At 47.5% G+C, this 15,138-nt stretch overlaps 1 protein-coding gene across 1 annotated transcript; it reads left to right on the top strand.

The window, feature by feature from the left end:
- Positions 1 to 211: 211 nt before the first annotated feature.
- On the top strand, positions 212 to 12,590 carry IRF4 (interferon regulatory factor 4). The gene is made up of 8 exons (XM_009489985.2): positions 212 to 430; positions 933 to 1,119; positions 1,954 to 2,042; positions 2,598 to 2,739; positions 4,527 to 4,634; positions 6,010 to 6,363; positions 10,348 to 10,460; positions 12,447 to 12,590. Exons 1-8 carry the CDS (start codon positions 227 to 229, stop codon positions 12,588 to 12,590), a joined length of 1,341 nt encoding a protein of 446 aa, XP_009488260.2. The 5' UTR covers positions 212 to 226.
- Positions 12,591 to 15,138: the final 2,548 nt, after the last annotated feature.

Below are 15,138 nucleotides of genomic sequence, written 5' to 3' on the forward strand. Positions count from 1 at the left end.
CTGCCGTTTGGTGCGATACGTGTGGCACCGGGGCTGGGGACTGCTGCGGGGCTCTACACTGGGACTTCAGCCAGCGCCTGACCTGTGGGTTTCCCTCTCCCCCCATCCTGCCCCTCTCCCCCTCCTCTGCAGCCCCTCAGAGAGCCGGTGCTTGGGTGTGTGCAGAGAGGTGGGCTCGGTGAGGCACCCCAACCCCCCCCCCCACCCGACCCCCGACACGAGTGGCATGAACTTGGAGCCGGGCGAGTGCGGGATGAACTCGGTGAGCTGCGGCAACGGGAAACTCCGCCAGTGGCTGATCGACCAGATAGACAGCGGCAAGTACCCGGGGCTGGTGTGGGAGAACGATGAGAAGAGCATTTTCCGCATCCCCTGGAAGCATGCCGGCAAGCAGGACTACAACCGCGAGGAGGATGCCGCCCTCTTCAAGGTAGGGCTCAGCCCGGGGTTGGGGTTGTGGGACACAGCCGGCGCAGGAGGGATGCCCGGAGGCTCTGTGGTGGCCCCTCGCCATCCCGTCCTCGCCACCCGCCTCTGCAGGCTGGCTCTGCTGGGTGCCCACTGCCACCGGCTGCCAGCCTGGTGGCCCTGGCCGTGGCCCCGTGGCCCCTCTTTGTGGGATGAGACAGCTCGCCCTTTCCCACTTCTCCATATGGAGCTAAATGCTTGTGGGACTGCAGCACATTGGATCGTTTTCTCCCTTTCCTTGTGCCTGTTAAACTGTTTTTCCTACCTTACCATGCTGCTTTTTTTCTTAGCCTAAACCTGTAGGGAGTAAATTCATGCACATATAAGCACACACATATATGCTATTTCAAGCATTGTGGACTTGTACCTTGTAGTTGATTATTTTTTTTTCTTTTTTCTCTCTTTTTTTTTTTTTTCCTTTTTTTTCTTTTTCTTGCTCTTTTGATTATCTGAAATGTTTCCAGGCTTGGGCTCTTTTTAAAGGAAAGTTCAGAGAGGGCATTGATAAACCAGATCCCCCTACCTGGAAGACAAGATTAAGGTGTGCTTTGAACAAGAGCAATGACTTTGAAGAACTGGTGGAGAGAAGTCAGCTGGACATCTCAGATCCCTATAAAGTGTACAGAATAGTGCCGGAAGGAGCTAAAAAAGGTAAAGCGTCTCAAATTCCCCGGTGTGAATTCACAGAGTGTGAATATGTCTCATTGTAAGCATATGAGGGCTGAAGCGTCCTTTTCTGGAATGGCCCTGCAGTCTTTTTAAGTCTTTTAAGGAGCCAAAATGCAGGGCTCAAGTGCAGCTTGTCCTGATGACTTAAGAGGCTGCCTCTGCGGGAGGACTGCTGGCGTTTGAGTCGGAGCGTTGAAAGGGAGCCCTTGCAGAAGATGCAGACAGGCGCCCTGCACATCACTGGAGGAATTGCTCTTTTAGCTGGAGCCTCCCTGCCAGTTCTGTGTAGAGGGAGCCAAGCAAGCGGCTCAAGGGACAGGCAAAAAAAAAAAAAAAAAAAAAAAAAAAAATTGCTTGCTGGATCTAGGTTTTGAATACAGGGAACAGGAGAATTGTTTTGAGCTGGAGAGTAGGTAATGCTGCGGGGGGGAAGAGCTGGGGGCGAGGGGTGCCCAGCCTGCAGCCTCCTGCGTGGAGGCTGGGGGCAGCGCCTGCTCTCCAAGAAGCCCCTGGTACCAGGCAGGGCTTGCGGGAGGCAAAGGCTTGGCAGGGCCCCGGGGAAGCATCGTGGCGCACCGGGTATGGCTGGGCAGCTCTTTTCTGTGAGGCTCTGGGGAGCCCAGAGGGACAGACTGCCTCCAGGAGCTGCCTGCAAGGGAGGGCTTGGGAATCCTGTCCCAAACGGGTCCTTGGAGGGCATTTTAGTCCTCTGCTTGTTCAAAGGCAGGTTGTATGGATTTGTCTTCAGTGTGCCAATTTCAGATTTTCTCAAGATGTGGTTGACATCATTTGCTTTCATTCCTCTGGTGAACATAGGTGCGAAACAGATCAGCATGGAGGAGCAACCGTTAATGATGAACCATCCCTTTCCAATAACGTCTCCTTACACTTCACTACCATCTCAGGTATGACATTAGTTACGTATTTCGCTTGGTGCTTGTACATGGAGCAGCATCATTTCTGTGCTATGTCTGTCTTTGCTGGCGTGGCTGTCTAGTTCTCTCTGGGAAGAAACTTTATTATGAAAACTGAGAAACTGAGAAGCAACTTTTCTAATGTCATATGAGGCCCCAGGGCAGTTGATTTCCCTTGGTGTTGTTTATCCCTGAGTAATAGCTCTTTTCTGTTGGCCGATAGATATTAGTGCACTGCCATTCTGTTGATGCCAGAATGTAAGCACCCAATGAAGCCTTGCTCTTCCAAGCAAACATTTACCAGCAATGCTTTGACTGCCTTTTGTTATTCCACCCTGCTTATTATTTACACCAGTAGTGAGAAAGTTCATTTGAAAGCCTCATTGGTGGTGGTGGCAAAGTGCCATTCGTGTAGCCTGGGCAATGCTTAGACCTCTGCGGGCTTTGGCAGAGCAAATGAAGGAGCTGAGATGTGAAGGCTGGTGCAACGCAGAGCATTAGTTTTGACAGCTGCCAAGTAAAAGAATATCTCATTAAATTGAATAGGTACCAAACTACATGGTGCCCCACGAACGGAACTGGAGGGAGTTTGCCCCGGAGCAGCCACATCCCGACATCCCCTACCAGTGTGCCAGCGTCCCCTTCGCAGCTCGCAGTCATCACTGGCAAGGGCCTGGCTGTGAAAATGGTAAGACACTCCTGTGCAGGGTTGCTTGCTGAGGTTGGTCACCTAGAAGGACTGCAGATGTCGGGTTTCTTGTTCGTGGCTTTCATTGGAATTAACAGAAGTGGCTGGAGAGGAATGCTGGGCTCCCTTCAAAGAGACCCATGGGGTCTGTGGCAAGAGCCTTTGTCCTGGCTCTTGCTTTCACTGCCACCATGCATGTGGTGTGTGAGCTATGCAGTACTCTGAGTTGATTCAAGTCAGCCCCCAAAAGTCCTGAGCTGTCTCAAAAGCCCTGAGCAGTAAGAAGGGAATCAGCGCCCGCCAAAACCCCAAATGGGAACATGTGTTCCTTAGCTTTGCTTTCTGATTTTGGACCTTTTGAGGCACACGTCAGTGAGGTTTTCCCTCCAGCTTTGTGGATTCGAATGGCATTATTCTCCTGAGAGGAAAGCTGAAATTGTTGCTTGATTTTAGTGCTGTGGCAATGGGACAACTTGTCATGGATTGAGTCTCTCTTGGGGCTGGTACAGCAGAAACAGAATAAAGGGACGTTCGCTTCCCCAAAGATCTCACAGTACCAGAGTCTAACATAATCATGGCTTTCCAAGCTCTGCGTCCTTAGGAAAAAGCCTGAATTGCGAAAACTGGCAACGTTGAAGCCTGCAGGGGATAAAACATAAGAGGAAGGGAACCATGTGCCGTAGACCCTTGCAGGATAACTCACGTGAGGACACAAGCTTTTGCTTCGTGAGGAGAAGCAGCTGGTTCAGAAGGGCAGGAAAGGACAGGAGGCGAGGCAGGACTTCTTAGAGTAGATGCTACATTTTCAGAGGATGGTTCTCTAGAGGGTTTGGTGCAGAGAAATAAGCTTCTGTTTCTTTGGGTCTGCTAAAAGATAAATGCTCAGTGCACTGCAACATTTGCTGGCAGTATATTGGAATTATCAGGCAGAATCCTTTGCTTTTAGCTGACCTGTTTGCTAATGAAAAATTGAGATATCGGGCTGAATGTACTCTGCCCTGACGTACCTCCTCTGTAACAGTTAAACACGCATTCGGACGCTTTCTTGAATTTGGAGGCAGTTGTTAGCGGCTGGTACTGGGTTTCTCATCGGGCTCTAAGACTTTTCCAAGAGATGCGGGTGTTTTGTATCCGCATGGCTCCAGCTCCTGACCGTGGTGGGTTCTGCCATTGGGAAAGGTAGTGTGCACTTCTTTGCAAGTCACTTGCATCATCCTCCAGAGATTTTCATTGACATTAAGAAACAGAGGAAACCATCAATTGCCCGTGTTATAATCCACTTACTGATAGGCGTCTCTTGGAACAGTCTTATAGTACTCCTGGTAATAAACCCCTAGTGATCTCCTGCTGCAACAATGTTCTTTACCTGCTTTTTAAACAGTGTTAATTCCAGCTTTATTGTTATACCTGTCTTTAGTAAAATTCCTTATACTGAATAGATTATTTTATGCAGGCAACTTTTAAGAGCACTATAGCCTAGTTAAAAATGTAAATTATTTCTGTAATAGAATAACACGTTAGGTTAGGAAAAAGTACTGGGGGGAATACTGAAATGCCAAGGGAGTATTTCATGCAGACTCAAATGAAAATACAGTCCAAATAACATCTAGAGAGACTGGTAGACTTGGCACACCTGGGAAATAAGACCTTTTTAAGAAGAAGGGAGGGGGAGAGAGAGAGTTCCTGGTAGGGCCTAGAAAAACTTGCTTTTGCATTGCTGTGATCTATGCCCGAGCTTTTCTTTTAGGATTTAGGCAGCTGTCACTGACTTTTGTTTGTGAAAACAGGTTGTCAGGTGACAGGAACCTTTTATGCTTGTGCCCCTCCTGAGTCCCAGACTCCTGGCATCCCGATTGAGCCAAGCATAAGGTCTGGTGAAGCCCTCGCCCTGTCAGGTAAGGTCCGTAACCCCCCGGGCTTTCTGGGGAGCTTGACAAGAGACTCCCACTTCTGACTTGCCCTGGCACCATCTCTGCTTTCTGATGAAAAGAAAAAAAAAAAAAGAAGAAAAAACAAAAAGAAACCTCTTTAATGAATGAATTCGGTGTATAGGCTTAAGCCTGTTTGCTAGGATAGTTAAGCGCTTGTAGCCCCAGCTCCAAGGGATCGAGGGACTGTGGCTAAAGTTAATAGAAGTGCTTCACTGGCTCATGGTGTTAGTGCTGTGTTGCTTTGGTGAGCCACCAAATCAGGCCTTCCCAGGGGAGTTTGGAAATTTTGGGGTTGTCAGTGACTTCTAGCTCAGTTTTTCATTTGGGAGGAGCCCCCACAAAAGCTGGTGTTTGGGTACCTTGCTGTGCTCCTGCTGGTGCCATTGGCTTTGCTCTGCTTCATTGTCCCTGGTGAAAAAAAGGCATTTGGGAAAGAAATGGAAAGTTATTTCAGCCAGGTTTGCAGATGTCTGGATGCTGGGCGACTTTCTGAATAATTCTGGGAAAAGGTGTGGGAATGGGCTTTTCTCAGAAATAATGGATAAACCTGTAACATGACGCTTGGCAGGTTTCTTGAGCAGGATTGTTCTCCTGAATCAGGGTCTGTATGTATCTTAAAGGTCTTTTCCAACCTAAACGATTCTATGATTCTATTCTATATGTGTGTGTGTTTGTGTGTGTGTGTGTATATATATATATAAAAAAAAACCCCAAATGTTATATACACACACACTTTTTTTTTTTTTTAATATACACTTATGTGTATATATTCAGTGCTGTGTGAGTTCTTAGGGGTCAGGCAAGTTGACCAAATGGCCATTTGAAAGGCTTGGGATTTTGGGTACAGCCCTGTTGGAGCTGGAGCCAGCAGTCGTTTCTCTTCAGGCAGCTGAGTGCAAGTTTGCAGGTCCCCTGTGCAGAAGCCTCTTTTATGCAAAATCTGGGGAGAAACACAGCTACTTCCTGATTAAATCTGAGGAAGTGTACTGAGCTGGTGGGTTTAATTGTGACGTGAACTTGGAAAATGTGACGAACAACAACTTTTTGTGTGCAGACTTTTCCTTTTAAACGGAAATAGGAAGTTTGCGGGACGTTAGTTCCTACCAAATTCCCACATCAGTAGCCGTTATAATAACATGAGAGAGCATTAATGCTACCGTGCCCCAAAAGTTTTAGTATTTATATTCTTGAGATGATTTTTGCTAATGCAAGCCTGTCTTCTGGGTGGTGGTGACCACCAGGCTCAGAAATCTCATGCAAACTTGCCTTAGTACAGATCTGAAGCATAAAACATTCATACTAATGTATCACAGTGATTCTTTTTTTTTTCTCTTTGTAGATTGTCGGCTCCACATCTGCTTATATTACCGTGAAATACTGGTAAAGGAGGTGACAACTTCTAGTCCTGAAGGTTGTAGGATATCCCATGGCCAAAGTTACGAGGTCAGCAGCCTGGAGCAAGTTATCTTCCCTTATCCAGAGGATAATGGCCAGAGGAAGAACATAGAAAAACTACTGAACCACCTGGAACGAGGAGTAATACTGTGGATGGCACCTGATGGCCTCTACGCTAAGAGACTTTGCCAAAGCAGGATCTACTGGGACGGGCCTCTGGCACTCTGCAGTGACCGACCCAACAAGCTGGAGCGGGACCAAACATGCAAGCTCTTTGATACTCAGCAGTTTTTAGCAGGTAATTCCCACTATGGCTTTGATATTGTTTCTGGAGATGTCACCTGATCGCTCTCCACATAAGCTTTATGGGAGTGCTCTTTTCGTGTTACTTTATGAGTTACAGTAAGAATTTATCCCTCACTTCTTCTGGGCAAGCACAGTCAAGGGGTAGTTGACTCCTGAATAATCCTGTCAAATTCTGCTCTCCATGCATGTTCAATGCCCCTGCACAAACCAGCAGGAGTGAACTGATGCTCGGCTGGTGACACCCCAAACCTCACATCTCTTTAAGAAGCGTAAGGAGGAACCTAACAAAATGGTCTTTCCACATCTTGGGTGACAGAGGAAAGTGGATCCTGATCTTGGATCTGCTAGTGTAAGTCCTGGGTAGGTCTGTGGTGTGCTCTCGTGCTGCTCTCAACCTCACCCAGAGTGAGCCTGAGATCTTGCTCAGAGTATACAATTATCAGCATGAATTTCAGTAGAAAGCCGCCTTTTCAGTCTGTGCCAGTGTTTAAAAGAGATCTGGGGGGTGAAAAGGATTTCACAAGCTCTGGAGTTTCCAGATTGCTCTAAGCAGGGAGGTGCATTACCTCTCCAGAGCAATGTGGGAAGGTCTCGTTTTGCACAGGGCAGTTGGGAGCATCAGTAGAGAGAGGACAAGGGCACGCTTCAGGACGGTGCTTTCTCCTTCCAGCCCATGGAGGGAAGGGGCAGAGCCTCAACCCTGCTTCCCAGCGCTTCTGAGCAGTTAGAGGGAGGAAAGCTGTCCACCCAGAGAAACCGGTGAGAGCCGGTCGTTGTTGCAGAGGACAACTTGGGCAGCACGAATACGTTGCCCCTTTTCTGAGATGTGTGGCATCGCTACAGGTGAACTGAGTGCCTATGGTTTGGCGTGTTTTCCCATTAGAACAGGGCATCAGCACTGCCATGAGTCTCTTAGGAGAATAATGCCTTGCAAAGTTAAAAAAACCCGCACCAAGCCCAAACCAACACCTTTAGCCTATTTTATATTCCAAGGTTGATGCACCATCCCAGCAAAATGGTCAAGCAAGAAATGCATTTCAAGAGAGAGATCTCACATGGATGTGAAAATTGACAGTTAGAAAGGGGAATTTGAGGTCAGGGTATTGGCTTGGGCTTCAATCACATGCTAATTTAAAGATGTATAATTCTGCCTCTGATGATGGTTTTGGAAATCCCTTTCCCTTTTCTCAGGTGTTTTTTTAGATGTACTCTGGGTTCTTCCAAACGGTTGACAGGACATCTCTTTTTAGATACCTAACCCCAAAGATAAGCTCAAGCAATAGTTATTTTTTCCCCCCTCCTAAATTACTTATGCACCAATGCCTGTGCAAACCCAAGCATGTGGTTGAAGTCATAGTCTGCGGCGTGTGCAAAGTGAGTTTTTGCATGTGTTGACACTCAGCTAGGTTTATAAGTGACTTGCCATGGGCGTATCACATCTGTATGTTAATTGAATGTACTGAGGTCCCAGGCTGCAGGCAAGCTTGGGGATTCCCCCCTTAGGAAACCAGGGCTTCCTTGGGAAGAGATGCAGGAGACCTCTGCCAGGAGAGGAAATATTGAACGGCAAAGAAAGGAGCAGAAGCAGAACTACTGTGGACCACAGCTACTAGGACCCCATTGAGGAGCTGGACCCTGCAATGGAAACTGTGCAGGAGCATTGAGGCCCGTGTTGAGCAGCCTGTGCTGTTGAGAAGGCTAAAATGGAAATAAATTAGAAAACAGGTGGATGGTCCCTGGGGACTGCTGTGTAATAAATGCAGTAAATTGGGCTGGATGGAGAGTAGGAGGTTAGAGGAAGAGAATTTGGGAGTGTGAGGGCGGCAGCCGGAGGAGGGTTGGCTTGGCAGAAGGAGGGGCAGCTGGAGCTGGAGTAGCAGGAGATGGGGAAAGTCTGGGGAGGCGCGTGGGGAGCCCTGTGGCACAGGAGGAGGCGCTTGGGCCTGGAAAGGGAGATGGAGCAAGTGGAGGGTTTTGGAGAAGCGCAGGGCTGACCTCAAGCCCCGATTATCCTTCTGGTGGGAAAGAAAGGGCTTTCTTCTCCAGGCTCATGCCTTGGGCTGCTGTGTGGTGCTCCCACAGGTATTCAGGATTTGGAGAATTGCTGAGGCCAAGTAAAACTGGGGGAAAGAGGAAGGTGGCAGAAGTTCCCCATTAGCAGTGTGGTGTTGGACTGGCCTTGGGTGGATGGTCCTTCCCTGTCCTGTGGCAGCACAGAGGGAAGCAGGGTCCTATGGAAAAATCTCTCTTCCCTCCTGGCATATCTCCAAAAAGTTCACAGCGCTTTTAGGGGTTTTGGGGGAGCCTCTTGGGGAGAACTATGCTTTACTCTGTGTTTTAAGTGAGCTGTCCATTGTTTTACTCTTCTAACTGACCCTCCCAGTAAGACCAGTAGTCCCAAGCCAGGGTTGGGACACTGGCAAGCTGAATTCACACCTTGGTCTGAAAAGCTTGCAGTTAGAGTAGGAATGGCAGGGGTATATTTTGGGAAAAGGTGCATTTGTCATGCCAAGTTTGAAGACTTTCCTTTCCCTGTATAGCAGGGGGTGCTTCATTATAAGACATTGGTTTTGATATTAAGTCCAACTTCTTCCAGAAAGCATGAACAGGATTACAAATTAAAATGAAACCTTCATCAATCCACTGTGTAGAAATACTGCACATAATTCAGACTTCAACAAGCATATTGTGTTCATTGGAATTTTCTCTTTTCTGGGAGGAAGTGCTGTGTCTAAAACAACATTGTGATTTTGATCCAAGTGGAAGTCTCTCAGACTCTCCCCTGCTATCTTTCATAGGGGATAGTCTGACTACTGGAATGCCTATATAATTTGACCTTTTCTCTTTGTGCAAGGGTGTGGGTTAGTGAAGAGAGTGCAGGAGCGCAGAAGACACAGGCTCTTTGCTGGCTGGGTGCATGGCTTGAACAAGGTCCTTCACCTTCCCATGCCTCCCCATCCCCCACGAGGCACAGTGATGACAGTGGCTCCATGACTGTGTCTGGCTGAGGCTGAATTTCGTGCCTGGCAGTACTCTGAGTCTCTGGCTCTACTAAGCCATTGGTTTCAGTGCAGCTGTTGGGCGTCTGCTTGACTGGGTCTGAGCTACCACCAGCGTCTGCTCCAGGAGGTTGTGCTGTTGAGGTCCAATAGAAATACTAATTGGGAGACATCCCGGTTTGTGTATATGAAATGACTTGTGAGGCAAGGCAAAGAGGAAAATTGCAGTGTTATAACTAGCTCCCTTGATCTGTGGGAAAGTCTCCAAACTCAGTGTCTTCTCCTTACCTCCTGTCTTTTTCCTGAACTCTCTCATCCTCCCCTGGAGTTACTTCATCTTCTCCCGCTGTGCTCCAGGGTCCTCCATTTGGAGCTCAGCCATCCACAAACTCTTTCCTACTGGCCTATACTGGTTTTGGCTGGGATAGAGTTAACTTTCTTCATAGCAGCCCGTGTGGTGCTATGGTTTGGATTTGTGATCAAAACAGTGCTGATAACACAGGGATGTTTCAGCTAATGCTGAACAGTGCTTGCACAGCGTTTTTTCCACTTCTCACTCTGTCCCCACAGCAAGTAGGCTGGGGTGGGCAAGAGGTTGGGAGGGGGCACGGCCAGTACAGCTGACCCAAGCTGACCAAAGGGTATTCCCTGCTGTATGACCTCATGGGCAGCAGTAAAACTGTGGGGGGGGCCAGTTTGCCAGAGGTTGCTGTTGCTTGGGGACTGGCTGGGCATCGGTTGGCTGGTGGTGAGCGACTGCTTTTTGCATCCATTCTTTTTCTTTGTTTTGTTTTGCCTTTTTTTTTTTTTTTTTCCTTTTTACCTATTAAACTGTCTTTTTCTCAATGCACAAGTTTTCTCACTTTTGCCCTTCTGATTTTCTCCCCCATCCCAGTGGCGGGAGCGAGCAAGCAGCTGCATGGTGCTTACCTGCCTGCCGGGGTTAACCCACAACATGGCCCTTTCTCTCTTCCCAGAGCTGCAAGCCTTTGCTCACCATGGACGCCCGCTGCCGAGATACCAGGTCGCTCTGTGCTTTGGGGAGGAATTTCCAGATCCACAGAGGCAGAGGAAACTAATTACAGCCCATGTAAGTAGGACTTCTGCCTTACCTAAAAGAATCATATTCCTTGGAGGATATGAGTCTGCCAGTCAGGGTTTTCTACCTTGTGTAGGTTGTGAGGGAGGTAATTAATTCTTGAAAGTGCAGCACCATCCAGACCACGGTTGAATCCCCAGATCTGCCAGGGACTGACTGGTAGCTGTCAGTAGGGCAGAGCCCCTGATTTTCCTCTCTGTAGAGCATCAGTGATCTCTTTTGCAAATCCCTTTGAAACCTAAAGCTGAAAGGTACCCTGGAAGAGCTGGGCTGTGTTGTTATTGCCGGCCCAGTTGTGCAGCTCCCTGGGCTGCCAGGCTGGTGCAGGACGTGGTGCTTTCACAACTGCTGCACCTGAAGGTGCTCCAGAATCCCAGCCTGCATTTCAGGGACCTCAGCCCTTAATGGGATGCAGGGGCTGCCTGTGCAGCTTCAGGGTTAAGGTAGCTAGCAAGCTCATGGGCTGACTGACCACAGTTCACACACACTCAAAGCTAGTGTTTCGGGATGCTATCTGAGAGAGGGTGATGACAGAGACTGAGACCAGGTACTTTCTAAATTGGCTGTATTGGCCCATAAAACCACAAGAGAGGTGATAATGCACATGTTAGCGACAGGGCTGAGCTTATTGCATCCCTGGGAAGAAAACTGGTGTCTCTCTTAATTTTTTGAAAGCCCCTTTGGCAGTAGCACAGGTCCCAAGTCAGACTTTTGTCATAAGCTGTGGCCTTCCCTTAGCTGCCTAGCTTTCATACTGCCACACTGCTGCTTAGCGAGTCTCTTGGGTGGAAGGTGGGAAGCTCAGAAATCCATCCCAAGCTATCCAGCCCTCCTTCCTAGCATCCCTTCTCCAGCCCCCTTCTCCATCTCCTGTCCGGGCAGCTTTTCCGTGAGCCTGTACCTCCTGCTCTTTCCAGAGCTTTGCTTCCCCCTTACCAGTTGCTTGTCAACTTCTTGGGCTGTCCCGGCTTGCGGGCTGGTGGGGCTCCACCGTCCCACCAAACAGCTATGCCCCGGGAGCTTTCTGGCTCACCTGCCCCGCTGCCTTCCCGTCTCTCCCATGGCGGGACGGGAGATGCTCAGCTGCCTCTGAGTGCCCATGAGAGGAAGGGAAGGGGGACTGGTAGGGCTGCTCCAAGGCAGCGATCCCTTCTGGCTTTCTCCCTTCCCAGAGGCAGGACCCCCAGACAGCATATTTTTCCTCCAAAATGGTGCCCATGTCTTCATGTGGAAGGGCTGGCTTACCAGCAGGAGAGGGTTGTGGAGAAGAGTTGTCCAACCTGTCCATCCCCTGAGAGTAAGGAGAGCTTCAGGTGTTTGTTCTCAGTGTGCAGCTTAAATATTTGCGGTCAGAGCCCAAAGTCCTGAGGGGGAACGGTGGATTCTGAAGAGACAGAAGTGAAGACAGCGTTAAATCATACAAATCCCTCTTGGTGGTTGAACAGATTCCTCATCAGACCTTGAATGAACAGAAACAAGAGTAACCTTGCTGTTAGATTGAAGTCTAATTTCAAACACAGTCGTTGGCGACGTACCTCAGTCTACTTAAGGGCTCCAGCATTTCAAGTTAAGTCCTCAAAGTTCTTTACAATGCAGACGAGACTTTCAGCACTTTGTGTATGCATTTGAACGTGTCGAGTGGCCACGAGCATGTCCGGCCTGTCGGCATCGCTCACATCCCGGGGCTGGCTAAGGGGCTGCAATTGCTAATACATCATTTGTGTCACTGGTGCATGCCCTTCTGAGCAAAGGCTGTGGAGGTAAGGAGCGTGTGCAGTTAGCAAGGCACTTGGCTGCAGAACAGGCAAGCCCTAGCTTAAAATAGAGATTAGTGAGACCACTGAAATCGTTTTCCCGTTCTGGTAAGCAGAACTGTTTTGTCCTGCCTTGTTTTTAACTTAAAACCACCGTAAATAACTAAGATGAGGAACATGAAATTTTGTCACATGTCTGATTAACATTTTGTCTGTTCTTAAGGTTGAACCAATGTTTGCCAGGCAGCTGTATTACTTTGCTCAACAAAACAGTGGACATCTTCTGAGAGGCTATGATTTGCCAGAACTTGTGACTAGTCCAGAGGATTATCACAGATCTATTCGCCATTCCTCTATTCAAGAATAAGATCCTCACAGTGTTTTTAAAGGCACTGTAAAGATTATGCAGAGTGGAGGAGCAGATCTGGGTCGCAATTTGGAGATCCACATCACAGCTGGATGTTTTCAGGGGTTCAATGATAGGAAAGTGAACTAGGACAACCATATTGTATGATACAAATGACGGGTCTTCAACGTTTGGATGCTACATCTCACATAGGTTCCACTGTCGCTGAGAATAACTCAAAACTGACGAAATGATTGCTATGTTTACGTTTGCTTAATGCTCTCCTTGGGTTTTGAGGACTGATTCTTACCGAAGACTTAAATCCAGAGTTTACACTGTTGCATTTGCAGGGCTATTTATTTTGGATTACTGATCTCAGGGAAGGTACATAAATTCGCGGTGTTCCCAATTTGAAACTGTAGCTACTATAGGTGGGTAGCAAATGTAGATGGTTTATTGAGACTAGCTAATACATGTAAGTGGTTATAAATTTAGATTCATAAGTGTGATGCGTATATTCTTGTATAGAATATTTCAGTGTATTTTTTAAAAACAATGCAATTCTTCAGAGCCATATTTTTTTAGTACCTGACTGACATTTGTCCTTACAATTAATTTCGTTGCTGCCACTGTTGTTATTGGATTAGCCCCCGTAACAGCAGTTTCTAAGGTGATGCATTTATGGTACTGTGTTAAGAAAAGTGACGGTTCAGCTCATAATTACCTGTGGATTTAGTGGATTAACCACTAAAATTCTAGAGTCCCGAAAAGCAGGTTTAAAAATCGATTACATTTTTCTTATAATTGAAAGCCACTATGCATTACATATATATATGTGTGTGTGCGTGTGTGTATATATATATGTATGCATTCGAATTAAGTTGGCAGACCTTGAAAATAGCACAGAAATGGTCCTGCTAGCCCTTTTTTGATGTTACATGCGTGAGACACATTAAAATAACTACCACCTCTGACTTGTACAGAGCCAGCTCTGCTCTTTGTGTGCACTAGCAGCTTCCTTCCAGTGGTACTGAAATGAATGTGAAGGGAGAGTTCAAGGAGAGCAGCATTTGGCTTCCCATATTAAGGCAATCAAGGAAATACTAGTTTTAATGTTTCTTTTCAAAAATATTACAGAAGTATAATTTGATGCAATTTGCAGCTTTTAATGGTAGGGTGCCGTTATAGAGATAAGAGAAGAGGTCTGTTGGGTATGCATGTCAGTGAAATTTTCTTGCTAGCGAGCAGATCGTGTGATTTTACTAGCTTTAACTCCAGAACACGATCTCCCTATGCTTAACAGATACACTTCACTCGAATTTCTAAATGAGGAAGAAAAACCGGTACTTGGTCTGGCAGCAGACTTGTGTTCTAGGGGCTTTGAATTTATACATCTTAAAGATGCATACTCTTTTGGGATATATTATCCCCCTCCTCCACGGTGCCAAGCAGAATTAACAGAACTTTTTTACTTTTGCGTTCTTTGTTACTTGAAGTGTTTTTCCTGGCTTAAAGATTTTCATAGGGGAGACGTCTTTCTTAGACATTAAAAGCACTGCTCTAGGTGACTTCCAGAGCTTCTGCATACGCTTTTGGCCTGTGCATACATTTTACTGAAAGGGACTTTTGTGTTCAAACCGAACTGGTACAATACAAGTATTTGATGTGTTTTTCACTTTTTTCTGGTGGTCGTTGCTTCATAAGCTCATTGCTTCAGCTCATATCTTAGAATAAAGTCCTTATTCCCTACCAACTTGATTTGTATGTGTTGTTTTCAGTAGTGGGGCAAATCTAACAGGCTCGGTTCTGCACTGCGAACCTGGGCAGTACTGCTGGCTGAGTCTATGGGGAAACTGTGTTTTAAGCCAAAAGCGCAGGGAAAGGTCAAAAGGTAAGGACTTTTTCTTACGAAAATGTCCACGGTATTAGCTACAGCTAGTAGAAAAAGGGAAAACAGGGAGGTTGCCCTTTGCTGTTGGTTTCCACAGGCCAGAGCCCTGCAGCTGGGGACCTGGTGCTGCCACGTGCCTCAGGGGTCTGCCCCTCCGTGACCTCTGGGGCTGGGGACCGGGCTGGTCCCCCCCTGCCCAGCCCAGCACTCGGGGACCCTCTGACCCACCACTTGCCAGGCTGGTGGCTGGAGCTGGAGGTGGTGGTTACTGGTTGCTATAGTATCCAGAGTGCTTTCAAGTGAGAAAAGCTGGGAAAGGGTGAAAAGGAGGATGAGGAGTGATCTAAAATAGTGAAGTTAAGAATAGGAGTGAACTTCACCGGGCAGCCCCTGTTTACTGGAAGTCAGGGTCCTGAGAAGGGTCCTTGGGTGCAGTAGCTTACAGGGAGAGCAAGGTGTGAAAAGTAGTTACGAGATCTGTGAAGTGTCTGAAGATGGGGGAAGGGGGAGGCATTTTCTCTTTATGTGGAGGCTCCTGTTGACTATTGAGGTGCATTATCATTTTTGGCTTTGGAGCGAGCGTTTAATTATTTTCCCTGAAGGAGCTTGATTTAAAGTCAGCGGTTGTGAAGAGGGAGGGAGAAGAGCGCTATCTATGTTCTCGCCAAACACAACTTG

This window comes from Pelecanus crispus, chromosome 2, assembly GCF_030463565.1.
Source record: "Pelecanus crispus isolate bPelCri1 chromosome 2, bPelCri1.pri, whole genome shotgun sequence".
In the NCBI taxonomy this organism is placed as follows: Eukaryota; Metazoa; Chordata; class Aves; order Pelecaniformes; family Pelecanidae; genus Pelecanus; species Pelecanus crispus.

Bases quoted from the DNA above. Each gene is read 5' to 3' on its own strand.
- IRF4 (XM_009489985.2), top strand. From the start codon at position 227: ATGAACTTGGAGCCGGGCGAGTGCGGGATGAACTCGGTGAGCTGCGGC. The intron at 2,043-2,597 runs GTATGACATTAG...TAAATTGAATAG, and splicing joins ACACTTCACTACCATCTCAG to GTACCAAACTACATGGTGCC. The intron at 2,740-4,526 runs GTAAGACACTCC...TTGTGAAAACAG, and splicing joins AGGGCCTGGCTGTGAAAATG to GTTGTCAGGTGACAGGAACC.